The 26,719-nt window shown below is 38.1% G+C and overlaps 1 protein-coding gene across 2 annotated transcripts in view; it reads right to left on the bottom strand.

Moving 5' to 3' along the window:
* Window positions 1-5,178: 5,178 nt before the first annotated feature.
* The window catches only part of CDH2 (cadherin 2), a 115,789-nt gene continuing 94,248 nt past the window's right edge, over window positions 5,179-26,719 (bottom strand). For both annotated transcript variants that reach the window (XM_072328217.1, XM_072328216.1), the window contains 5 exons: window positions 26,196-26,429; window positions 25,648-25,881; window positions 24,200-24,339; window positions 12,866-13,030; window positions 5,179-6,314 (listed from right to left, as the gene is read on the bottom strand). In XM_072328217.1, coding sequence (XP_072184318.1) covers window positions 6,108-6,314; window positions 12,866-13,030; window positions 24,200-24,339; window positions 25,648-25,881; window positions 26,196-26,429 — 980 coding nt within the window. In that variant the 3' untranslated portion in view covers window positions 5,179-6,107. The remainder of the gene's footprint in view (window positions 6,315-12,865; window positions 13,031-24,199; window positions 24,340-25,647; window positions 25,882-26,195; window positions 26,430-26,719) is intronic.

The raw sequence follows: 26,719 nt of genomic DNA, 5'->3' as shown, positions 1-26,719 counted from the left end.
GCATTGGAAAGAGAGTGAGTGACCATGAGCTCCATCCAGCTATGTTCCAGGGCTTGTATGTGGGTGGCTCATGTGTGCAGAGAACAGGGCTGATAGAGCTGTGATTACATGTACATCTTTCCAGTACTTAAAAGGAACTTATTCTCAGTAGAGAGGCTGGCTTTTTACACAGTCTAATAGTGAAAGGACAAGGGAGAATGGTTTTATTCTAAAAGAGAAGAGATTTAGATAAGGTGTTAGGTGGAAATTCTTCACTCAGAGGCTGGTGAGGCGCTGGCACAGCTGCCCATAGAAGCTGTGGTGCCCCATCCCTGGAGGCGCTCAAGGTCAGGTTGGATGGGGCCCTGGGCTGAACTGTTGAGGGTCAGTCCTACCCATGGCATGGGGTGGGACTGGATGGGCTTTGAGGTCCCTTCCAACCTAAGCTTTTCCATGATTCTATGACCATTTGAGTACCAGAAGTTCATTACAAACACACATACGTATATGCTGTCTCTACAGCCAGAGCTACACGGGAGAGCAGTTCAAAGAACACGTGTCCACTTCTTCCTCCTAATTAATCTTACCAGAAAGGTCTCTGGGGGCTGCAACTTCCCACAGTCACCACATTAGTTCATGCCCTTCTGTGAGAGAAAAATTAAAAGAGCATACAAATACACATAGCTACAATACTTCTGGCAATTGCTGCATTTTTTGATTTTAGAAATCCACAGAGGCTTCAGGGGAAAAAATACTGTTTTGGATCCTAACATTTAAAACAAAGCCAAGTCTTCCAGCTATCGCTATGTTGAGAACACATTCTCATCTCTAAAGCAAAATCACCAAACCAAAACAAGACGAAGGGCTTGATTCTGGGAGGCTGCCAGTTGAAGAACACGCAGCCTGATTTGAGTTTTCACACTGTTCAAAACTGAAACCTGAAAACATTGGATAAAATATAGTCAAACTTACCCCATAATGAAAGGCGGTGTCATTACAACAGAAGCTCCAGAGAAGAGGCATCTTCAAGTTCTCCATTATGCTGACAAAAGCAGTCTGCCCATTCCAGAAGCAGCAGGTCAGCTGAGGAGGGCCTTGCGATGGTTAATCAAAGGGACCCAAACAGAGCAGTGATACTCTTTCCCTGCCTGTATGATGGGAAGTACCTTGAATCCCTGGAAGTACTCAGCATCTGTTATCTTGTTTCTCGTCTGGGCTTTGTTGTTGAGGAGAAAACTCCTAATTATCCTGAAACTTTCTCATTATTCCCACTTCTTCTGTGGCACACACTAAGCAAAGAACAGTTACGCTATGCTTTAGGGAAACTCCTGGGAAGGATTCACTGGAACAGGTTGCCCAAGGAGGCTGTGGATGCCCCATCCCTGGAGGCATTCAAGGTCAGGCTGGATGTGGCTCTGGGCAGCCTGGTCTGCTGGTTGGCGATCCTGCACATAGCAGAGGGGTTGAAATCCGATGATCATTGTGGGCCTTTTCAACCCAGGCCATTCTATGATTCTATGACCTTTGCCCACAGCAAGTTAAAAGTAGTAAAACTTACATAAAGAAGAAAGGAAGGACACCATGTGAAGTACATCATCTCTGGCTGAATGAAGAAAACAACATGTATAAAACACACCATTGTGTGTTGTGTAACGATGCATTTAAGTGACTTTGCTGCCTTTTATTTGAATTATTAATATTGATCAAGGTACCAGCAGTCAGGTACTTTGCTTTCATACTCCTGACCCAGAAAAATAAATATGTTAAAACCATGCTAGTCCTGCTAGGAAGACATCTCCTTAGGATGCTGCAAGTAGTTTTCTAAGGTAAGAATAGGCAGTGGCTTATCTGGACATCCTGAGTAACTAGACATGTTGGAAAGAGCCTTTCGGTAATTTGCGCTTAATTGCTATGGGAAGTCACTTACCCTTAACACGTAAGTTGCAGTAAATAAAAACTCACTTCAGGGTTAGGAACTTGATGGGGTTCCAGAAATACTATATAGCAAGAAACAGAACTCCCAAGGAGCAGACTTCATATGGCTTTTAGCATCAGAACAAACTTTGCTACTTTGGCACCAAAAGGAGGCAAATGGCTGTCTAAAGTGTTTTTGTTTGCAACCGTGAAACATCTTCTGTATGCAAATTCGGACACTAAATTAAACATCTTTCATTTAAAATTTACATGAATTTATAAACATTTTATAAAGCAGAGTCAAGGAAGACAAAATAATTTGGAGCAGAAGCCAGTGCTTACTGCCTGCCTTATCAGACTGATTTATGTGGGTCTTCTGTAATTCAGAAAGATCACAGTGAGCTTTACACATAGCTTGTAACAGTGCTACAGCACTACAGCTACAGAATCACTAGCAATGAAGTCAACAGTTGAGAGCTCTACTATCATTTAGTTGAGCTACATAGAGGAAGCCTAAGTATGGGTTTTAGCCTGTTACGTTCTGAGTATTAACATCCTTCACAAGGGTGGACAGTGACAGAACAAGAGAGAATGGCTTTAAACTAAGGGGAGACTCAGATTAGATATTAGGAGGAAGTTTTTTACTCAGAGGGTGGTGATGTACTGGAACAGGTTGCCCAAGGAGGCTGTGGATGCCCCATCCCTGGAGGCCTTCAAGGCCAGGCTGGATGTGGCTCTGGGCAGCCTGGTCTGGTGGTTGGCAACCCTCCCTGCACATAACAGGGGGTTGAAACCAGATGATCACTGTGGTCCTTTTCAACACAGGCTGTTCTGTGATTCCATGATCCTTCACCAGTATACTTGGCAATCTCAAATAAACAAAGGAAGCTAGATCTATTTGTGTGTAAGGTCTTCTGTGTCTATTTATGTCATTCATCCCTAACAAAGACCCTTCTCCACACCCTTCCAGCCTCTTAGTTTCAGAAGAACATGGCATATGAGGGACTACCATTGAAAGTAAATACAAACTGCTCCTAAAGCCCTATTCCCTGTCAGTAGCTTCTCTTGGATTCAACTTCTACAAGGTGAAAGCATTACTTACCACTACTAAATCTTATTTCCAATACACACAGCCTGAACTTCCCAAAACTGCAGCCATCTACAGGTTGACCATCTTCTCCCTCTCTGTCCTCTGAGATTTAAGTATATGTGACTGAAAACCCCTTCCACATTTCTGTAACAGCAACAAACCTGAAGCTGGATGAATGAGGATCAGTTTAAACACATTTTTTTCCCCTTGTAAAAGCATTTGAGATGTACAAAAACAGTTTTACCCCTTGTTCGGTTCAGTAGACCTAATGCTGACCTAACACTGGGTTTGAGAACCATCGCTAGCATTGCAAAGCAGCTGTAGACAGAGCTATAAGCTTGTCTGATCAAGACAGAGATAAATGTATATATTAATACTCAAAATGCATGAACTCCTGTTGCTGTCCAAGAGAGCTGAGTGTTCACAAAAGACAACACCTAATGCGTTTAAACAACATAACGGGCTACAGTCAAACCTGGAAATCTCACACATCTCTCCTTATCTTTTAGCATTCAGTATCAATTAAAATAATCTAGCATTTCCAGTTCCTTTGGTTCCAAGCAGCAGAAACTATAAGATTATTGTATTTTTGCGTAAATCACAAAAGTTGGAAAAAAATTAACTTGCCAATAGCGGCCTTTTGCTCACTTAACACCCTTCTGCAGTTTCAATGTTGCCTTTTATAAAGGGTTCCTTACTTAATTATGCATAGCCAGATTTTTCTTTTTTCCCCACCCTGCTCATTAACATGGAAATAGCTTAAAAATCTCATTGATAGTTCTGACACATTACTGAAAAATTACTGCATCAAGCCATAGTTACCAGCTCATGAGATAAATAGCAGTTAGGTATGCAGACTCGAAAGGGACCTATCGCAACCCGAAGGAAATTCACAGCATCATCAGGATTGAGAAGGAAAGGAGAGGAGCCAGTGAAAAGCTTCAGTGAGGAAGAGATATCACACACAATCTACAGTCATATGCAGCACATAATGCTCCCTGGCTCTGATTTCAGGCTTCACCTCTGGAAAACACAATGGAATTATGTAAATTGCAGTCAGAGTGCTGAGGAAGCACTGAAGTGGCACCACGCTGAAGAGCATCACCCAGAGCTTCTCAAGCTTACCCAATGATGAGGCTGGTGCACTACCCTGCCTGGGTCCCCTCCTGCTGCTCCAATTCTCTTGACAGGCTGTGGAAATGCGGTGTTTCTGCTGAGTACAGGCTTCACACTGCTCACAATTAGGCTCTTAATGAGTGTAAATGTAGACTTTAAAGCTGAACAGACTGTTGCAAGTGAATGGAAGGCAGAATTACTGCACCTACTGCGCTTGCTTTGTTTGCAAATAAATCACTCTAACAGGTTAGAAACAAGTCTGGTAATGACTAATCTCCTAAAAGGACTTGTTTTCCATGACTGTCAGCATTCTCCTTGAGGGACCTGAGCCAGCGGCCTTGTCTTTACCTCAGAGTTCAGGCAGCAGAAAGTCATCAGCTTGCTTACACAACCAGCAACATTACCACAAAACCAATCTAGAAACGAGCCAAAAAATGGTGCAAGATGTATTATTTAGATAACGTACATTAAACCAGAGAGTTAGTCACCTTCACGGAACTGGAAGCTCTGAATTCCCAGCAATGGCACGATCAATCTGCTTCACCTGACAACTACTCAGTTTCCCAATCCCTGTTGAAGTTTCTCCTCTACGCAGCTGATTTTCAGTCCAGCAGTACCAAACGCGCCAAGAAGCGCACACTGCACACAATTCAACCGTGCCTTGTGTATGTTTTATTTACTCCGCTCAGGGTTTACCCAGGTAGGAAAAAAAACATCCGAACCAAGCACCAGATCCAAAATTAGCATTTTATTCAGAACGTTGGGGTCAGAGGTGTATCATTCATATTCTGGTACACAATACAGAGGCAAAGCTGTTTTCAGAAGTCTCTCCAGTTTGAAAGCTCCTTCCCCCTTCCCTCCCCACCCCTGAAACATACCGTATATTTACTCGTGCCACCAGTATTAGGCCAACTTCCCTCCCCACCCTCCCCTTTTTTTTTTTTTTTTTTTGGTACAAATTATGTAAAACTCTTGTGCTAAGAACTTTTTTTCCCTCCCCAAACAAACAAACAAAAAATAATAAAAATAAAAATTAAAAAAAAAAAATTATATTGAGTACTCTAACTACAGTTCAACAATTGATTCAATGTCACTTGTTTGTAACCTGTTTTGTAAATACTTTATCCATAACGAAAAGATATAAACATGCAAAAACCTGAATCCATAGTCCAAATAATACATACACATGTTCTGAAGTTTCTGCACTTCTCCACAGACTATGCCAATAAAACATTATGTACACATACCATTTTTTACAGTGAAGTGGGAAAAAAAGTACTAGAAAGTAAAACAAAAAAGAAAAGAAAAAAAGAAGTGTACATGGATTGAGACCAAAATGTGTCTAACATTCTAGCGTAAGGAAAAAACAAACCAATTCTGCTACAAACTGGTGATATGAAAACTCCCTTTATTTGCAACCAGCTGCATAAGTTTTAGAATTTTAGTGGAAAAAAAAAAAAAATCCCCTAACATCTAAAACTAGAAGTAATGTACATCGTTCCACCTCACGGTCTTCTCTTCCACATAATAAAATTGTCCCATGAGGATTTTTTTCTTGTTTATTTCTTTATTTTTTTTAATTTTCAGTCTCCTTATTTTAATAAAAGCAATGCGATGTAACAAAAGCATATTGAAGCCTATTGTGATTCACCTTACTCCTCCCCACCCCAACATATCTTGTCTCTTTAATGCATCATTTCATAAATCAGTACCATTAAAGCCTTAAACATAAAACTAATTCCGATCTGAAAAAGGTACAAAAAGGCACATAAAATCCCAGTGCTTCTGTACTGTAAAATTCAAGTGTAACTGAGCTCAATATTTTTTTCCAAACAGCATTGGATCACTGATATTCCACGGAGCCCAAATTGGTTTGCAGCCTATGCCAAAGCCTTCAGCAAGCACTTGTGCTAGTAGACTACAAAGTTAAAGCCTAGCTTCTGTATGCTTTTGGGGAATATCAGTTGAAATGTTTGTACTTGTCCAAAAACAAAGTTCATTTTGAAGTTCAGTCATCACCTCCACCATACATGTCAGCAAGTTTCTTGAAACGTGGGCCCCAGTCATTTAGGTAGTCATAGTCTTGCTCACCACCACTACTTGAGGAATTAAGAGAGCTCAAGGATCCAGCCGTGGAACCACTTCCTTCATAGTCAAAGACTAAGAGGGAATCATATGGTGGAGCTGTTGGGTCATTGTCGGCTGCTTTGAGTCCCTGTAATAACGAGAGAGAGGAAAAAAAGATTAAGTTCTGTATCAGAGTGGGGCAACACGTAACTGGAACACTGTAGTGCTGTCATCTACCAGCCACCACTTGAGAAAATACCATTCTTGTTCTTATGCAGTTCATATCAACCAGAACGGCACGGTTCACGTCTCTGTAACTCCAGCAAAAACATATTTCTATTTCCTTTAGAATGGACACATTTCCAGCATTTAAAGCTGGATGTTTTGGAATAACTGCACACACTGTTCTAACAAAATCTTAAGAGAACATCACTGAACTTGGAACAAAGCTAATAAACATACAGTTTCCGAGCTGTACAGCTCACAACCTGAGGCATGAGCAATATGGGACTGGTTAAATAGACAGATGGGGAAGAAAAAATAGGCATGTTTGCAAAGATTTGCTTTAACAGCTATCTCACATGGCCAATAACATATCCACTGACACTGCTGGCCTGCAGTCCATCTGTGTGTGCCAAAAGCTGTATTTAGTTAGATCTGTAAAATTCATGTGCCTCTGTAGGCCGCTGTGAGATAAAGGTACAATATGTTGGCTTAAGCCGCATGTGTTTTGCCATTACCACCCATAAGATTCCACCTGCTCCTCATAAAACACACACAAAAAGAGACATGAAAGCTAAATGCATTAGATAACCATTTTTGCTTCCTCATTTGTAAATATTCAAGCTATGAACACACAAATATTAGGTCTTCAGTAATTTTAAACTTCTACCCTCTACAGCTGAATAACCCCAAACTAAAAGCAAAGGAAACCGAACAAAGGAAAAGTAGAGCAAGAACCACACTTCTCCCAGAGGAGTGACTCTCCTCTGCTTCCTAACGTAAGTCTAAACAGTAAATTCAAAGAATATAAAGCAATTGCTCTGTGGCAAGCCACATTTAGCCTGGGAAGACTTACAGCTTGAATATAACAGGCTACAGCCTGAAGTTATAAGTAAATGCAAGCTCTCTTGTGTTTTGGATTTTTCAGCCCCGTGGTTTCTTCCACAGGATTAGCAATGATTTTTCAAGATCTTCCACTTTCAGGATGGATCTATGCTGGCAGCTATTGACGAGGAATAATGTGACTGCCAAGGTTCTTTCAGCCTTAGCTAAGGCTTCAAGTTGCTCACTGTTAGATTAATTTTAACCAGTGCAATTTGTGCCAATTTTCTTGTTAATTTTTGATGCTCATTTATTTCTTTGAAAAATTGCTTTCTTCTACTCTTTTTTGAAGGATCGATTGTGCCTCCTTTGAATTAGGATGCCATTTTTACAAATGTATGCCTTAAACCAAACAGTGCATGATAAGAATGCGATGTAACAGAAATGTCTGTTTTTTTTCCCCTATAAATATATATGTACCTGAACCCGTTCATTAAAGCATATGGTATTGATAAAAGAACCCTGATTATTAGCACCTAAAATCATTCAGAAGTGTGCAAAATGTGCCTAAAATAATTTTGCAAATCAATGATGGAAATGCCCAGCATAATTATCAAACTAATGACCTCCAATCAAGAACATATTTTGGATTTAAAGTGATCGTTTCGCGTAGTACAACAACATCAAGCATGCTATTAATAGCCAGTATTAGAAGCATAATTTTGAATTATCTGATAAGAGTAATTGGTGATGCTTGTTATCTTTCTCTTTGGAGTTTTCCATCCTGACAGCCACAATAAGGGCAACTGATTCAAGATTCCTAAAAGGCAACAGCAAGTACATGCTGGAAGACTTCCTTTGTCCAGCTTCAAATAGTTCTAAGGCTTTCTCTTTATTTCTGCTGCTGAAGCAGAAATCTAAATTTAAGTCTTATGCAGCAGCTCTCCTTACAGTATTTGCACCTTCACTTAAGCCTGCTTGGGGTGATGTACTCCCATGCTTTTTGGACAGAGGTGACAAGGAAGGTGAGTATTTAAGGAGTGCTGAGGTAGGAATCTCAGGTGCTAAATGTGAAAGTCATTTACAAAGGAGGTTTGAAGAGAAAATGTTATTACCCTGCAGTTCTGCCTGGGAACAGCCAAACACAGGATACTGACTTATTACAATTAGCAATTCCTCAGACTTTTGATATAATGACTGAACACAGTTTCTAGCTTTAAGACAACCAAGTTCCCTGTCATATTTATACGGTATGTTAAGATGATCAAGAAATAACACAACTTTTTACATCCCTTCTGCTAAGTATATTCTCTGAACTGCTGGGTTCTACAGCATGTCTGGAGCTGGAAATGCTTATAGTCGTCTTTGGCAATGAAACTGGCTTATATGAAGCTCCCCTTGGTTTTAGTTTTGTCATCTTTTTGCTTACTATGCCATTCCTTCCAGTGCCACAAAATGCTGTACTGGCATGACTGAGAAGGTAAAAATGATTGCCAGTGACTGCTTATGCTGCTTTTGTTGTAGTGGTATTGTCAACCGCTCCACAAAAGATTCTTTAGTACTTCCCAGAGGTGCTCAAGAACTTCATAACAGTGGATTTTCTGTTGTTTCGATTACAGATTCCTGATCTGAAAATCTGCAGTTTCCACTAGTTAGAACTAATTCAACAGCTGAATTGAGGGGGCGTGCACTTGAGAGCAGATGATCTCCCTGGAAGATGGAGAACTAAGATACACTTTACATTTGCTACACAAGCAACACAGGACATGCAGTCACTGAAGAGAAGCTGATTGTGATAGCCAATAAGGTCATGGCAATACAAAAGCGAACTTGAGATCTAGGATAGACTGACTAGCAACCTCAATCTCACTTACTCCTCCTCCTTCTGTGTTGCAGATCCTTTCACTCATCAGGAGATAAGGAGGACAAAGAGGAAAGACAACATTTACTTAGTAACCATTTACTAAAAATGAATCAAGGGTCCTTCACGTTCTCATAGGATGAGATCTTCAGTTTATGGTTTAATTTACCTCAGGCTATGTCTTCTATTGATTAGAAATATATTCTTATTCACATACTCTCCGCCACAATAATTTCTTTAAGATTTCTAGGAACAGCATAGGTGATTCTTGAAAATGAGCTTAACAAAGCTTCTTCAAACAGGTCTGATTTATACTGCTTGCAAATCCTGTCTACTCTTAGCATTAATTATGCTCCACATTCTGTAGGTTATGTTTTAAAAAGCTCAAAATGGAAAACAGTGTCTACAGAGCATTCTTAGTAACACATGACTTATTTCCCTGACTTGTTTGTATACCGAACTGGAAGAATAAGTTTTTCCCTTGTCCACCTCTCCTTTTAATTAGAGATTCATCTATCCACTGAAACAGACAAAAGAATAAAGTCCCCGAGATCATTTAGCTTATGCCTGAAAAACATGTTTTGACTAGAAGGTACCTCTGGAACCTTCTTATTTTCACAAAGTTCATGTTTTATTTTAACGTTGCAAGTGTTACAAAAATACTTGAAGGCTTTATCTTACTTCTAACTTGTTTTTTCAAACAAAAAGTTATTAGAACACTACAAAATACTCATACTTACACATGTTTCTCTGAATTAGGTAGACTTAACACAACTGATGACAGTTGGAAAATAATACACTGCAAGAAACAAAGTACTGCCAAAGAGAAAAAAAAAAACACAGCCAAACCAGATGATCCACCACTAGGTCTTTTTCACCTTTTGTTCCTTTGTAATAGGATCAAGAGGAAAAAAATACCCCATGCCTTCTCAGGTGGTGGTAGCTAAGTCCTCTAGTGTCTGAAACAAATTATGTATGGTTATTTTTTTGCCAGGAAGTTGGAGTAATTCGGTAGCCAGTTTGAACAATACTGGCACTGTGTCTGAGTGTCTGAGGTACTGGTGAGCATTCAACAGGCTGAATTAATTCCCATACATGGGCTAGCATCCCAAAGGTTCAGACAGTGATCAGCATCTCTGGGAACAGGGCCAAATCCTCCAAAATACAGGACTGATCTCCAAAAAGCATTGCGTGTTTTTATGCCAACAGAGTAAACGCACACTTAGTTGCAGAGGTACTGACAACTGAAAGGCAACCCCTCTTTGTTCAGCTAGCAACTTGGTTAGTTTGGGAAGTGGTCGGGGTTAGGGCTGACCAAGAGCGAAATTATGGTGTGATTTGTCACAGTAGGAAGAACGTTTTTGGCTAACCATGCCAAATTTGGATGCAAAGAAATATGAACTTTACCCTTTCTTATCTTGCTATGTCTTTTTCACAGCTTATCATACCTTTTGTCTGAACTGCCATCCTAAAGTAGAAACTGGTATCTTTAGCAAAGATATTTCCTCCACTTATTCCACATAAAACTGAGAGAAACTTACCAATTTGTTCAGGCATAATCTTGCTGGGGTTGCTTACAACATGCTGTAAAGGATGTTATCCGAAGCAAATCTGAAAGCCTGTGCAGCCTCAATGTTTATGCACTGGATACTGATTATTTGGAATATTAACTGTAATAGTGACTACTACAAACAACTGATTTCTTTTTGTTCTAATAAACTTCTTAGAATCATGTTTGCCATAGGAAATTTTGACATAATACAAATTAAGCTAAAACTACTGTGGAGAAATAAAAGCTTCATTTTGCTCACTGTTCCAGTAAAGCATAAAGAATCCTTGGCAATAGCTGTGCACTTCAGAGAGAGTTAGGTGAAATGTTCCATGCCAAAACAAAATCAAAAGCCTATGAAAGAAACACCTTACAACAGAAAGAAGCTAAATATATAACATTTGAAACATAGAATCTACATCATGCAGTTCCTTTCAATCTGAGAAGGCAACTGATTACCAGTTAGCTTGCAGATAAAATTGCCATGTTTTAATTTTGCATGTAAATCTAAGGTTAATTTTGTTTTTGAGTGAATTATATTATTACTACTATTTTACAATATAAAACCAGATGGAAGAACCTTTCCCATTTACGCGAAGAGGAGAGGGAAGTATACAGGAAGGTACTGAGCTAACAGAACAGAAATCAGTAAGAGAATGACTCCTAGGCTGGTACTAAGATATAAACATACGGGATTAAATAAAGATAGTACCTACTGTTTCTACCCATTTACAACAGATTCTTCAGCAGTAACAATGTACTGCAAAACAGCACTGCTAAAACAGTTTGCTGAGTAATTTTAAAATTAAATAAGGCTGGATAAACTCCGACCCTTTTCCAGTTCTCCAGAATCACTCCCTCATTTCTCATCTAGGATCCACATGTGTGCCAACACCGCTGCAAAGATGAGAAATATCAGGGCAGTGGGGATCATAGGCTCTTTGCCAGAACTTGCCAAGTTAGGAATGTACAGGGACACTCATGTGAGAAGAAGTAGGGAAACTGGTCATCTGTAAGGAAGTTCTTTGTGCATACGCTATCTTGGGCATTTTATTCTCCCATGACCCTGCTTTATTACAAAAGCCAGATGTATCTGTAATATTTAGAAGTACAAGCTATGTAATGATCTTCTTTGCTAAGCCACTTCTTTCTCATAGAGGTCTTTTGCAAGTCTGGATACTCTTAAAATAACACGTAATTGGAATAGCCTGCAGTTAGTCACCTCTCTTTGTATAGCATTGCTGTGCATCTTATTAGGATCAAACTCCATTTTACACAGCTTGCTAACACAGAAGAGACTTAAGTGTATTAGTCTGCTTTTTTCCTTAAAAAAAAATCAAGAAACATATCTGCAAAAACTGTCCTCTTCAATACTTATCCAGGTGGTAATTGCCAGATATACAAGAAAATTGGCAAATATAATTTACTTCTAATAATCTACAGAACACTGAAGTACTAAACCACAATTTACAACTTAAAAATAAGCTAAACATTTGTTTTTCTGTAATCAGTGAGCACAAGAAACGCATTCTACTATCCTAAGTTACATAAAAATCAATGATTTGAAATTGACAAATGATGAAAATTATGAAACAAATATTTATAATGTTATTACTTTCAGAAGTGTGAATAATCTGGTTACAGTCTGAATCTTACATTTATCGTAATTAATTTGAAGAATCAAAGATAATGCAAAGACTTTTAAAGCTCTATGACAAGTATTAAAAGCACTTACATAACATTTAATTTAGCTGCCCTGCTTGCTAATCGTATTTGATGGAATTCTTTTGGCCTTACTGAACGTACAGAATTTCCACTACTATCTGGATTCAAAGAGTAATGTATGAGGAAAATGAATATGAACAACTTCTATTATTAAATTACTCTGAATTAATAAATGAATTTAGGCTAAACTATAATTTTGTTAGTCTATTTATTACTTGGAATCCAAAGAATAATCCTGCTTGGAGATACTGTGGTTGCAGCTGATAACGCATTATGAATGTAATTAATACAAATGTGCAGAAGTTAATTGATATATCTTCTCTTTCTGTTTGAATGAGTTAATTAAATTTGTCTGCACTTTGAAAGAACATACTTAGTTCAATTTAGCAAGACAACTTTAATTGTTCAAGTAAGTTTTTAAAAGTTATAATGTTCACATTTAACAGCTACTCAAGCAGAGTACAATTAAGAAAACATAAAAGCATACAGATCAGAGGAGGAAACTCTTTCTTTCTTTTACCTCATTAATGAAGTCCCCAATGTCCCCAGGATGAGGAGCAGCTGATCTGACTGGATACTGAGGTTCTGCATGGATTGGCCTTTCATCAAGACGTCTGATTCCAACAGGTTTGATGGCGTCTGGTTCTATAGTGTCAGGCTGCTGGAGCTGGCTCAAGTCATAATCCTGCAACATGTGAAGCAGAGAGAGTACGTTAGGAGAATTTTAAATATTATCTGCCAGCAGAAACGTGAGGAAAGAAAACAGGGAAGTACAAGGAATCATTTCACCACAACTCCTATTTTCAGGATTGTAACGCATACTGAGAATAAGCCTAAAACATAGTTACTTACAGGATATCATTTCATTTATACTCCCTGAACCTACTGTTTTGATTCTGTTCCATCAGATTTGTAGTGCTCCTCACAAATTTTCCATTGAGAAGAAAGTATTTGTGTAGTACTACTAAGAGACTAAGCACTTTCCCAAGTAATGATGATCTACTGCTCAGAGCAAAGATATCAAATCCAGCTCCCGTTTTTCTAGGGAAATAAAACACCAGCCATTCTCATTCTGAGAAAGAAGCAAGTGCACCGCTCCGCAGTATTTTATAATACATTCAAGAATGGAGTTTAAGACTTCCTGCTGATTTCATGTGGCTTCTATAATATGAAAGCCAAAGGGGGAAAAATGTCATAAGAAGTACAAAGCTCTTCAGATTTGGCCTTAATTCTAAGCATTTTTTAAAGATTACTTGTGAATCTGTTCATTAAGTATTTGATGCCACAGTTTCCAACTCTGGCAGACTGATGAAACTAGCGTAGCACTATGAATTTCAATAAGCAGTATATATGTATATTAAATTTTTAATTAAATGAATATTTATGCATTTAAGATAGATATGTCTGAATGCTATTTGCACAGTGTGATGCATTTCAGCACTGTCATTCACCTCGCTGTAGTCATGTCTAGAAGGTAGTCAAAGATGCCTTTGAGCAAGGCAGTGGTAAAAATGCAAAACAAAGAACAGAACTTAAAGGCTTAAACAAGCCAACCAACCATGAGCTACCAGCAGACTGGGGCTTAACGCCAACTCTACTGTATGCCAGATGCCCTACCCCACAAATAGTCCAAGCAGCTGAGATCCTAAAATAAGTTCTTCTATAATCGATTTCTATTTTTCATTAGTGTTTTTCTAGTAAGATTCTTATTTGCAATCTCAATTTGCTGAGAGCTGTCTGTACAGAGAATTACATTTTCATCTGTTCCTAACTGATTCCTGAGAAAGAAATACATGCTATCACTTCATGGAACTTAAGGGGCCTTTTGAGAATATTACTGTACCAACTGTGGCCCCCCAGCACAGACCTTGCAACAGGAAGCGAGGTCTGTTTCCTGCAGCGAAGGCAGCTCTCAATGGGAGAACTTTACTGTCAATCAGATCATTACACTTTCTAATTTGTTTCTTGGGTCCACAACAGACTGCACACAAATACATAGTCAAAAATGTGCAACAGCTTCACTGATCTCTTAGAATGTAGTTTCGTACGTTTTAATTAAGCTACAAGTTCCTTGGGGCAAAGCTGTAACTTTAATCCTTTGGTTCATCAAGAACAAAACAGAATAAGTTGTTTTGATGAAGTCATATGGACAGGAAAAAGTAAAATTAAGAAAGTAAAAGTAAAGCGAACACTTTATCCTTTCCCTTTTTGTTAGGTAAAATAAATCAAAACGCTTTAGAGACACACTATCAGAAAATTGTATGAGAGTAGAATGTAGTTTTTGTTATTTCTGAATATGTTTTAATAGTGCTTTTCATACACTTCATTTTAATGCTTAACATTTTCACATGGAGGAATTCAAACAGGTAGAGTTAAATGAAAAAAAATATTAAAATCAGGAAAATCTCTACAGTCATTTCAGTTTTATAATGCTATATATATGTATATATATTTTCACACATAATCTATATATAAATATATATTTACACTGTCATAAACATTTTATATATTTATATATACACACACAAATAGAATAATATAGTGGTTTGGGTTGGAAGGGACCTTAAAAAGAACAAGCAGTTTCAGGCTGCCTGGTGCCCCACTGAATACCTCCAGGGATGGAGCGTTCACAGTTTCTCCAGGCAACCTGTTCTAGTGTCTCATCACCCTCTGAATAAAAAAATTTCCTAATATCTAATCTAAATCTCTCCTCTTTTAGTTTGAAATCCATTCACTCATTCCTGTATGCAAAAGCTCATTTCCTGATTAGTGGTCATACAGAAATACCATGTTAAACAAGTCAGACAGAGTATTCATATTTAAGGTTATTCTCCTGCATAACTGTATAGTATGAGACACCTCTGAGCTCTATAGCTACAAAGACAGCGAAGATTGCCATCCTCAAGGCAACAGCAGGGCAGAATGTCTCTTTACATGGACTCCCACTTTGGATTTCTTTTCTGTGATAATTTATGACACTGTCTTCCAAACTTCTATCAGAGGAAATTTATTTTGCAGGTCTATTAAGTGTCTGGACAGGAAAAAAAAGAGATCCATTGTGCTTATTACCACCGACTCCCAATTCTCTGTTATCATTAAAATCAAAACCAACTCTACATCAGTCAAGTATGGCAAGTCATCCACCATCTCCTGCAACTGGCTTAATGTTGTCCAAACACAACATAGCACAATGTCTCTAAGCTGTTTCAACATTCTGTCTGAAGCCAGCCCTACTCCATCACTGCAAAGTCAAAAAATAAATAATAATAAAAAATAAATAAAAAAAAATCCAAGACTCAGAGTGTAAGCTGTTTAGGGCTGTAGAAATTCCATCTCTTTGCTCAATGTTGCATTCACTGCTAGATAAATGGAAAAACTTTTGCTGTATTATCTAAAGCTCCTGAACAGAATTTAAGGTTATTCTCAAGCAGAGTTTAACATAGTTAAGTGCAAAAGTAACAGCTAAAAGGAAAAATGTCGTATCAGAGAGAGAAAAAAACACACTGAGGTAGGTTGGGACAGCCAGCTTAGAGCTGTCGGGATCATTATTTCTACTCTAATTCAGAACCAGAAGTCAAAAGTTTTGTCCTAGCTTCAGCCTTCTTCCATGTCATCTGCTCATTACTTCAAGCTGCTGAGGGATTAATGATGAACAAGAATAGGCCCTCTGCTGAAAACACACTTGAGCAATGGCATTTAATTCATATGGCTGCTAGCTTTTGTCAGAGGCATTAATTTACTAATTTCTGTTAGTTAGCCCTAATTCCATTAATTTTTTTTTCCTTATTAAGTTTGGATTTGAGCATATTCCTTCAGAAGGTTTGAATTCTTTAGACTTCTGGATAAGCTTAGATGGTTAATGTAAAGAAGAATCAAACATGGTTGTATTTTTTTTTCCTATTGAAAGACAGCTAAAACATTAGCTTTTGTTTATCTAGCAAACTCGGGCCCTTGAGAAACCAGAAAATTACACTGATCTGGTTGTCCAATTCTACAAGAAAACAAAAGCCTCCAATTCAATTACAGGGATCTAAGCAAAGCAAGCTGAATGACCTCTTGCTTATAAGGGGATCTTACAGAACTACATGAAACAATACAGCCACCTTTCAGATAGCTGGTGTCTAATGAGATGACTAGTTTAATGTTTTATCAGTACAAACTGATGCAACAACAAACGTTTCTGTTTCCTTAGTTAGACTCTTTTGATATCGCTATTTACTCTTACTGGGGTGGGAGTGGAAAGAAGAAAACAAACAACCAAAACCCCACTATCACCTATACTGAAGCAGAAGAACTTCTGTTTTTTATTTGTTTTAAGAAAGGAAATAAAGTCACGATCTCCCAAAAAGGTATTTCACCAGAAGCTGCATCTTGTCAAATTAAGCTATCCTGAAGCTCCCTTACTGCAAAAGAAGCCAACTTTGTGTCAGCCCAATTACAAATATTAACAATATTACCTCTTTCAGTTTTAGACAGCTTTAAGCAAAGACTTGCACCATTAGTTGCTCTGACCTCACATTCCTGAAATGTCAGATCCAAGGCAACACTACTAAATGTCAAAACCAGCTACCCGTGCCATACAGATTAACCACCTAAAACTCCTAAAAGCTTTTCTTCTTTTCTTTAAGAACCTTACGTGGTAGTTGGAAGCATAGTTCACATATCTCAACTTGAATAGAAGAAATGGCCAGAACAGAAGAAAATGCCATTTTATATTCCCTAGTAATCACTGATTTACAAAGAAAAAGAAAATGCTTTCCCCTTAAACAACTTCCTCTTGTGCAAAGCGGCCATTCATTTAATGGCTCTTTGAGTAATAATCCCTCACACAGCAGCCATCAACTGCGGCAGTAGGAGAGAGATGTTTCTAAAGAAGTACCTCACTTTCAGGCTGCAACCAGTCTTTGGAAGCTAAAAAAAAAAGAAAGAAAGAAAGGAAAAAGAGAAAAGAAAAAGACTATCTAGGAGACAGAATTTCCCAAAAGCTTCTACTTGAAGTTAAATTTTCCTCCTGGATTAGGAGTACCTGAATTTTAGAAGTTGTTGGCAACAGCTTAAATTGAAAGCGTGTTACACTAACTAGACCTGCTCAATATGATTGTATACTGAAACAAAGCAGAATTCCAAATACCAGATTGAAACCACAAGTTAATAAACCCATAGATTTTTATGCACAGATGGGCTGACCTTAAAAGCAATCATTTATTTTGTTTTATTTTTTTAAAAACCTGTCACAGAAAGAAAGCTTTGGCTACATACGTATACAGGCCTGGACATATGACTCATATAACAAAAATACAACACCTGTTTCTCATTTTCAAAGCATATGGCCTTCATGAAGACATACATACAGAAGTTTTGATCTATTCTCATGGAAGAGATCAATTTAATTGTCACTAGTTCACTTAATTTGATTATGACAGCTGTAAGTGCCATTCACCAGACAAAACCAGACACAGTGGTCTAAAAGCATGTAAAGCAGCACTGGCAGAAGTCTGCATTTCACACATCCGTTACACAGGATGGTATAAACCCAATTTTATTTTGGCGTTAAGAGAGCAGAGCAAACTGTGACTTGAATGCTCATAAATGGTCACGGATAAAATGCACGGCCTGCTTCTCTTCCATGTTGCTAAGATAACTACTGTCTGTTACAACAGAGAATTGGAGCAGTGGAAGAAAAACTTAGGTGAAAGTTCACAATTTTAGAAGACTTTTACAAACAATGAAAAGGAACTGAAAACCAATCCTCTAAGCACGGTACCCCAGAACCAACTGCACACATTCATAAATAATGCTGAGCAACTTACACATAAAATATTGCTCGAGTTCTGCAAAATGCTCCAAACCCTTTAAATCATTCATTTGCTGAAATGATAGGAGTCCCAAAAAGGAAAAGCATGTGGGTCTGACTAGATGCAGGCTGCAGGTGGGAGGCTAGTTACAGTGTCTGCATTAACAGTTGGTCTTTATTTGCGATTCATTTTTGATTACTTTCTACCATATTCCTTTTCCCTTTTGTTTTTATTGTAGATAAATCTGGAGCATTACAAGTCAATCATTTTTAAGATAACCACGAAGCTCACTTATCTTTTTAAATAAAAAGGTGAAAGTTAAACTCCAACTGCAGATAAAACACAGTAACACTGACGTAGGTTCTAGACAGGATAAAATATAATACAAAACAGTTTTGTAATGGAATTATGGAAACATTACTTTTCCATGATGAGATAAAAGATTCACTGAAGAATGATAATAATTCCTCCACAGGAGCACTGCATGAGTCACTCACTCAAAAAACAAGGTCTAAGTAAGCAATCACTATTCAGAAAATAACTTCTTCCTGCTTATAATATTACAGATGCCTAGGGATACCTTAACAGCAGTTATTTTATTCATTATCGTTTAAGTTTTTAAATGAAATATTCTACAGTCTTAAATGCAATACAGAATAAAGGATAAGAAGTGAGAGTAAATGATCTGAACGTTCAGGATGGTAAAATATAATCATATGGATTTATACTGTTGATAAAGTAGCTCAGAAATGTTGTTTTTATAACAGAGCTTACGATAAGATTCAGCATATAAAACTGATGTAATCTTAAGACACCAATATCCAGAAAGTTATGGCATTAAGAAAAAGAAACAAACTATTAAAATACAAACAATTACTCAATACATTTTTATCAATGATACACAAATGCTGGAATAAAAAGCTATCCTTTTTCACAAATGAGAAACTCCTGTTTAGAATTTAGATCCATTCACACCTAAAAGTAGACTATTATGTTTTTATCGTCCATAAAATAATTGCTATTTTATTTCTCTATATTAACATGTACTAAAACAGGAGAAAAAGCAAGCTATCAACTAACGTCTGAGCAGACTGTAAGGAACAGCGACTTAGGAAGGAACAAGCAGAGTTCTTAGTAAGAAAAATACTTCCAATGGTAGCAAAATCTCTAATTTAAAAATAATAGCTTTAGAAGCTATTGCCTTCGAGCGTGATAGTCAGGGTAAAATACATTCAGGACAGCTGAAAATAAATAGTTTCAAGACATACCACTTGCTGGTCTAATTTGCTTCAACAAGACCACTTGCATAACTACGCACTATTAAAATTCAGGAAGGAGACGTGAGGAGCATCTTCTGTAATGTACTTTAGAAGACTCATGAAAAAACAATTAAATAGTAAACAATACGTATCACGGTTATCAAGCTGATGTATGCAGCAAGTATCCCAGTTGAGCACCCACTGCCTCAATGTAAATCACATAAATGGCTTGAGACACGTGGTAGAGCGCATTAGTGATGTTTATGGGTTGTGATCCGCCATACATGCAAACTACGTGGCAGACGTGCTAAGTGCTTTAACACTCAGCCAACATAAGGTTTTTGCATTTAGAATTGACAACAGCAGTACAAGCTGAGTGCACATCATGCCACCAGGACTATGTCAGTCCTTCGTCTCTCACACCTCCCATTTGCTAACAACTACAAGCTCCATATCATGCGGCAGTTCATTATTAACTAAGACCGTTGCTCCCAGCTTCAATATTTGTCCTTACACTTGGTAAGATTTATTTGAGAATATGGCAAACCATAATGCCCCTGCTGCAAATAGCTGGGTTAAACATTCAGAGGGAATAAAAACCAAAATCCTCTTCCCAACAGCCCCACTAACTCCTGTGGAATGGTGGTGACCCAAAGTAACTCACTGCGTGGCTCCAACAGGTAGCCAGACTGTTAGAACGAGAAAATATTAAATGAAATCCTGGGAAGAATAACAGACTTTCTACCTGGAGCATCTCTTTTCTCTCTTAGCACTCCTCTTTTCAGCAGCCAGAAGAGTGGGGAGAAAAAAGAAAAAAAAAAGAAAAAAGAATAGAAAAAACATTCCTGCCTGGACAATACAAGTACTGTAGAGCTTTCAGAGCCAGGTTTTAAACTCTATTTCCAAAAAACAGAATTTCAGGTGAAAAAAGGCCAGAACACTTCTTGTGTTGACAACGCTCTGCAGTGGGAGCAGGCTGACATCAGTTATGACTGACAGATATAGAGCTTTTCTGGCTTAGGGAATTAAATGCATTTTTTCTCTACTGTGAAGATCACACAATTGCGTGTAGATCATTCCAGGCTAGAGAAAGACGACAAATCATTCCACAACCTCAATTTTCTTTACAACCATTCAGTCTGCCAGTGAGCAAAGCAGGTCAAGAAGGCCTCAGAGTGGATTAACAGGAGACACAATAAACTGCTCTTTCACGACAATCTTCACATCACAATTAATTCCAAATTCTAGTTTGGGAAGGGGGAGAACACACACAAACACAAAAGAAGACCAAGCATTAATTCCACTTTCCTGTTTGACAGCAGCTACATCTCAGATGAAGGAGCTGGAATTTGGAACTAATCAAATTTGTTACTGGATACATTACTCTGATTGCATGGACAAAGAATCTGAAAGCAACATGCTGAGCGTGCTTTACTGTAACAGCTTGGAAACCTAACCGAATAGCATTTAAAAGAAGCTAACAAACAAAAAAATCCACCTTGTAAATAAATAAATGACCTTCCAGGAACAAACCAGAAATCTGAAAGTAGTTTGGTTTAGAATCCAAAGAATCTTAAGTTTATCACTTATGTGATAACACCAAGTCTTCTGGTCACCTAAATATCTGCATAAACAAGATGATGATGAGGCCACACTATGCAAATCTTCAAGTATTCATTCAGAAGAGCAGATGATTTTTAAAAAGGCGTAAATAATTCACTTGTTATTAATAGGAAAAGGAATTTTAAAAGGTAAAGAATATGAAAATATTTGAACTTCTTAAAATATTTTGTGCTTTCACTGAGACTTGCAAGAAGCTTTGAGCATTTCCCTTTTTTTTCCTGCATGAGAGGCATCCAGGCTTCAATGGCTCTGTGTTCCTGAGCCTTTTTTTAGCACCATCTTCCACCTAGGCTGCTTGGTCAATCAGTGCCGATCTTGTTCAGGATAAAGCAGCAACTAACATTAATATTGACACACAACATTTTCCTTTATCATTTGCAGATCCAAGGCTGAAATGAAACATTTTTTCCTGATTTTAACAGAACAGTGGCCTTATGAGGCATCACTCTGAAAACGAGTTTTTGAGGACAGTCTTGCATGCTTTTTTGGGAACACTTAACCTTGATACTTTAACTCTTCAAAATTGGAAGGGGGGGGAGGGGGAAACAAACCACAAAACTTGATAGGCATTGCCTAAACAGCATTTTACATTGCTTTGCCTGTACAGGGTTGCAAAGATGTTATTTGTAGGGAACTTGTTGGGACACTCAAAAGCTTAGCTTACACAGTTTTTAAATCTCATACAAAATCTGCACAAAACCATTTTACAAGAAATAATAATGTTAAATCAAAATAGTAGTCTACCTCTTTCCCCAGAAGGTTGAGGAGTGAGGGAAAGAAGAAAGAAAACAAGAATGTGTGAACTTAGGAACTGTAATCATCGGGTTATGCACAACAGAAATGTGCTTTCTTTCTGCAGCAAACCAGCAAATTAATGAATTTCCATGAAAAGCAAGACAGAAGTTATTGCAACCATCTGATGTAGATAGAAAATTAGGTGCCAACACGAAAGTTTGTAATCTCTGTTCAGACACATGATCAAATTCCTAATTTTGGAGCTGTGAAAGAAGCTACTCCCCTTTTTTTCCTGTCTTTACAATTATGATTCTATGATTCTATGAACTAAAACTGGCTACAGAAGTGGTTATAAAAGCTTGCTACATTTTGTGGGCACTTCTACTTATCCTTCCTGTGACATTTGGTATGTCTGAAGTATATAAAGATATTTTAGATCTGCAGACGTTACAGTCCACTGCTCAAGGGATCAAGAGTGTGACCAGTGTACCTCAACAACATGGCTGGGAATTACAATAATTAATTTCCAACAATGTCCTCAAAATGTACCTTAAGAAAGAAAGCAGGGTTTTTGTGGCTAAAAATCTTTCTTTTTTTTTAATGAAGCCCTTGAACTTCCCTGTATCTTGGTGCTTCCTCGACTTGTTGTAAGAAGAACTGATCCTCATTTCCCATTTCTTACCAATTTACTACTGCACCGACAGTTCCTCCTTTCACTCACTGCACTACACTCATTCATAGGTGGTGAAAGGCTGAGTTTCTGGATGGTTTACCTCCTGCTAATCTTTAACTGTGTTCACAAAACGTTACGTCCTGCTGCGCTCCCCTGACTATCTCTCTGATAAAAATAGCACATTCCCTGCTGAGGAGCACCATGTACAATGGACAGAGGAAAGACTTCAGCGCTCTTTTCAAATGATTTATTTTACTCTTTCCTACTACAAAACTTAAGGCTTTTGATCTGCAGGCACAACCTTTCCCAACACTCTAATAGTATCACCTACAATTTCATAGCTATCAGCATTAACGCTGAAAACTTTACTGACCCTATCCTGAGGACTGTGTCATCAATAATTCAAACCAAAACAACATAAAAATTGCTAAGCGGATCCTCCAGGGAATGGTGGGTGGACAAGAGCTGGGGATACACGAACTGGAAAATTAGTCCTCACAGGACAGACTTTTCTTGTTATCTTCTGTGCAATAACATGCACAAGCTGGATACAGTTTTTGTACTCAGTCTGTACAATCAACTGGAATATATGTAGTCTCAAAGGGTTGCCTTCAATTTATTAACATAAATGATTTTTCCAAAAGTGCATAAGCTGAAGCTTCCTTTGCAAACTGCTTAAAAACAAAGTTATGCAGAAAACCCAGGAAGTAGGAACAGGACCTGGGGAAATGCAGGAAGCCTGGAAGTTACTAAGGATAAAAAAAATTCAGACAAACCAACGTAACAGCAGAGGGAAGCCACACGTGTCTGTACTAGAGAAGGGAGACACTTTTCAGATAACTGAAGTGCCAGATGAACATGACTGGGGTTGTGTGGAAAAATTATACTTGATTTTTCAAGGCTTTTTACTGGAAAATCTCTCAGGTTGTATTATATGCACCGTTCCCTTCATAATTATTACACTCACTTCTACCAGTAATAATGTGCATTAGTCTACTGCTTGTCATGCTCATAAAGCACTTAACAAACCTCCTCTGAAGGAAGGAAACCACGCTGCTTGGAAATTCACTAACTTTGAGAGAGGTGGGGGGGGGAAGAGAAAGAGGGAAAAAGTAGCTATTCTTAGCGTATACACATCACTCCTAGTCCTCTGACATATCAACAGTGGTTCGACCAGAGGTGATGTGAGAGTAAATGCATATGGCACCTGCCTGGAAAGGTATCTGAATAAACACAGATGTGCCCTGACAGCTACTTGAAACATAAATACTTTCCAAGCTGAAATCCCAGTAGTGGCCAATCTGTCAATAGCCCACATTACTGTACATCCAGAAAAGCATTCACCTACCACTAAACAAGGGTTGTAATTGGAACAGCCTGTATTAGCCACTCTGTACTAGCGATATGGTACAACAGGATCCCAGACAAGGAGTGGAAGGTTTACAGATAACAATGAGAGCGATTTTTATTTTTATTTAAATATAACTGCCTTGGTTGGAATATGGCAGGAATATCATGACTTTTTTTAATGGTGCAAGTCAGCATGCTATTGGCTTTACATATCAGCCAAGAGGCAGAAACTTTCTGTCTCTGCAACTGCAAAAGCAACCTGAGAAGGCAATTTCTTTTTTCAGGTTTTTAAAATAGTACTCAGTATCTTCAGTGTGTTATGCACAAATTAGCTACTTATTACGATCTGTCAATAGAAACAAAATAAAGTTCAGAGCGAATTACGAGCCCATACATAAAAAGTATTCATCATTTCTCACCTGATCTTCTTCTCCACCACCTTCCTCATCGTATTTCAGAATGTTGTCCCTTACATCATCTTCTGGATCAATTAAGAGCTGCTTGGCCTGACGCTCCTTATCACGGCGCTTCATCCATACCACAAACATCAAAACTAAAACTACACGGCAAAAAGAGAAGACAAACACACATCTTGATTCTAAAGCGTGGAAAATTGTGCAAATTCAAAGCACACTACTACTGTTATCTTTTGTTCTGGATGAGACATTTCAGTAATCCAGGATGGTTTTCTATGTTCAAATTTAAAAGAATGAAGCTTAAGATGAAGAAGTTTAAATTTAGGATACTGTAAGCAACTTGATTTGGAAATCAATCACACATTACTTCCCTAAGTCACAAATCTGTATCTGCAAAATAAACTCTTTTAGTTTACATTCTAATATACTAATTACACTGACATTTCTTTCCATGAAGGTAGTTGTGAAGGCAGTTGTGTCTCAAATGTAAAAATATAAAGAATACCTTAAAAAAATGCAAAGAATACTTTATAAGATGTAGTAGTTTTATTAAGTGTCTGTCAAACCAATATCTGGCATTTTAAGGGTGCTTTGTACCAAGAAAATCATTGTGCTGTGCTTGTGTTCTGCCATTGGCTTTGCCTGGCTCAGAGACTCTCCCTCACACACTCCATCCCCACGATTCCTTTCCATCATTTTCTATGTTCTGGACTAGTGCACAGTATACTCTAAACAGGTCAATCTTTTTCTCCTGTTCTACCACAATCAGAAATCAGTTAACCATAGTGTGTAGGAGAGCTGGCATCTAATTTACTACACTGGACAGATACTTAGTCATGACGTTTAGTCATTTCCCTTATTGAATGCACTCAACACAAAAATAAAATACTAGCACAGCTTTATGTAGTACTTGAACAAATACACACATCTCTTTTTCCTGCATGGCTGCCAGCTTGTCAGGCCTTATATGAAGTGCAGTGATACATTACTTTCCAAAATCATAAAATAGCCTACTTACATTAATCTGACACACAATAGCAATAACACCAGAGCATTCCTCAGAGGCTGTGTAACCTACTGTGGGTGGTGCCAAATTACACAGTACTAATAGGACCACAGACTAGATGTCTAAGGGCTAATCTCATCTTCATCTTGGTCACTCACTGATGTAACATAACATATGCCCTTGGGCACAGATGGACAACTTCCCTCTTAAGCTCAGTGTGGGGACTGTGAACTTGACTGCCAAGTATCCATGCAAGTGCTAATTATGATCTTTCTCAAAAACTCCTAATCCATCTGAAAGTTTTCGTAATTCTTCAAACAACAGTTTTTATTTTTGAGTCTCTAACCCTCCCCTGGTCTTTGTCAAGTTACATGAGATTGAAACATAAAATGGCAGTTATAATACAAAAGTAGAAGAGTCAGGATTGAGAGATCCATCTACTTACTGAGCAAGATGATGATACAAAGCAGAATTGCAATGATGGCACCAGTGCCCAGTCCTGCACCAACAATCCGGTCAACATCAGTACAGTCCCCATTTATGTCACATTGGCAGACTTTCACTTTCAGCACAGAAGTGCTAGATGCATGTGGATTTCCAGAATCTGTAATTACTATGGGCACATCATAGATACCAGCCTCCAGGAACCTGATCCTTAAAGAGAGCTGGGCATGATCACCTGTGGGTGGAAACAAGGCACTTGTTACAAGGCAGCGTATTGCTCATGTTGTTTTAAAAAACAAATGGCCAAAATGGCTCTGCATATTGTATAATTGGGTATTAGACCCACTAAGTGCGTGGCATTCAGAACAACAGACTTCCTTACTGTAAACTTCCTTAAAATGTATTTTTCTCTGGGGAACTTGTGCCAAGGTTATTTCCTATTCATGTTAACCAGATCAGTACGTATTATGAGATAAAACCATAGCAGAAGACAGAAAAGAATATGCAATATTCCTTTAGCACAATTCAAATTTCTGTAATGTTAATTACCACTAATTCGAACAATGGTCCAATTCCTCTTAATACTAGGAGGTGAATCAGGCAGCTCAAAGGCAAATGGGCCCGCATTTGGATCGATGTCAGGGTCTACAGCAGTGATATTAATGGCATTAGGCTGCAGTGTTTCACAAGTGGTGGCTTCTTTTGGGTTCACTTGGGGAGCATTATCATTGATGTCCAGCAAGTATATCTGAAGTGTGCCAGTTCCACTCATTGGAGGAATTCCTTGGAGAAAGAAGGAAAAGAACCAGGTATTGAGCCTGTTTACAGTTGTAAAATTACTTAAAATGAAATTGTAACAATGCTTTCCAATTACCATTTACATGCTTTGGTATCAAAACATCAAGCTAGCCTAACGCAGTCAGTGATCCTGCATACACACAAATAATCAGGTAGTCTGCCTTTTGAATAACTGTCCTACCCAGCAAAATTCAACACAATTGCCGATTCATAGGTGAGGGAGACTCCATCACTTTATTTATACGAATAGTTATATTCCTTTTTCAGAGAAGTCC

The sequence above is a fragment of the Excalfactoria chinensis genome, chromosome 2 (assembly GCF_039878825.1).
Source record: "Excalfactoria chinensis isolate bCotChi1 chromosome 2, bCotChi1.hap2, whole genome shotgun sequence".
NCBI classification, from domain to species: Eukaryota; Metazoa; Chordata; class Aves; order Galliformes; family Phasianidae; genus Excalfactoria; species Excalfactoria chinensis.
This window is presented reverse-complemented; position numbering and strand designations above follow the sequence as displayed.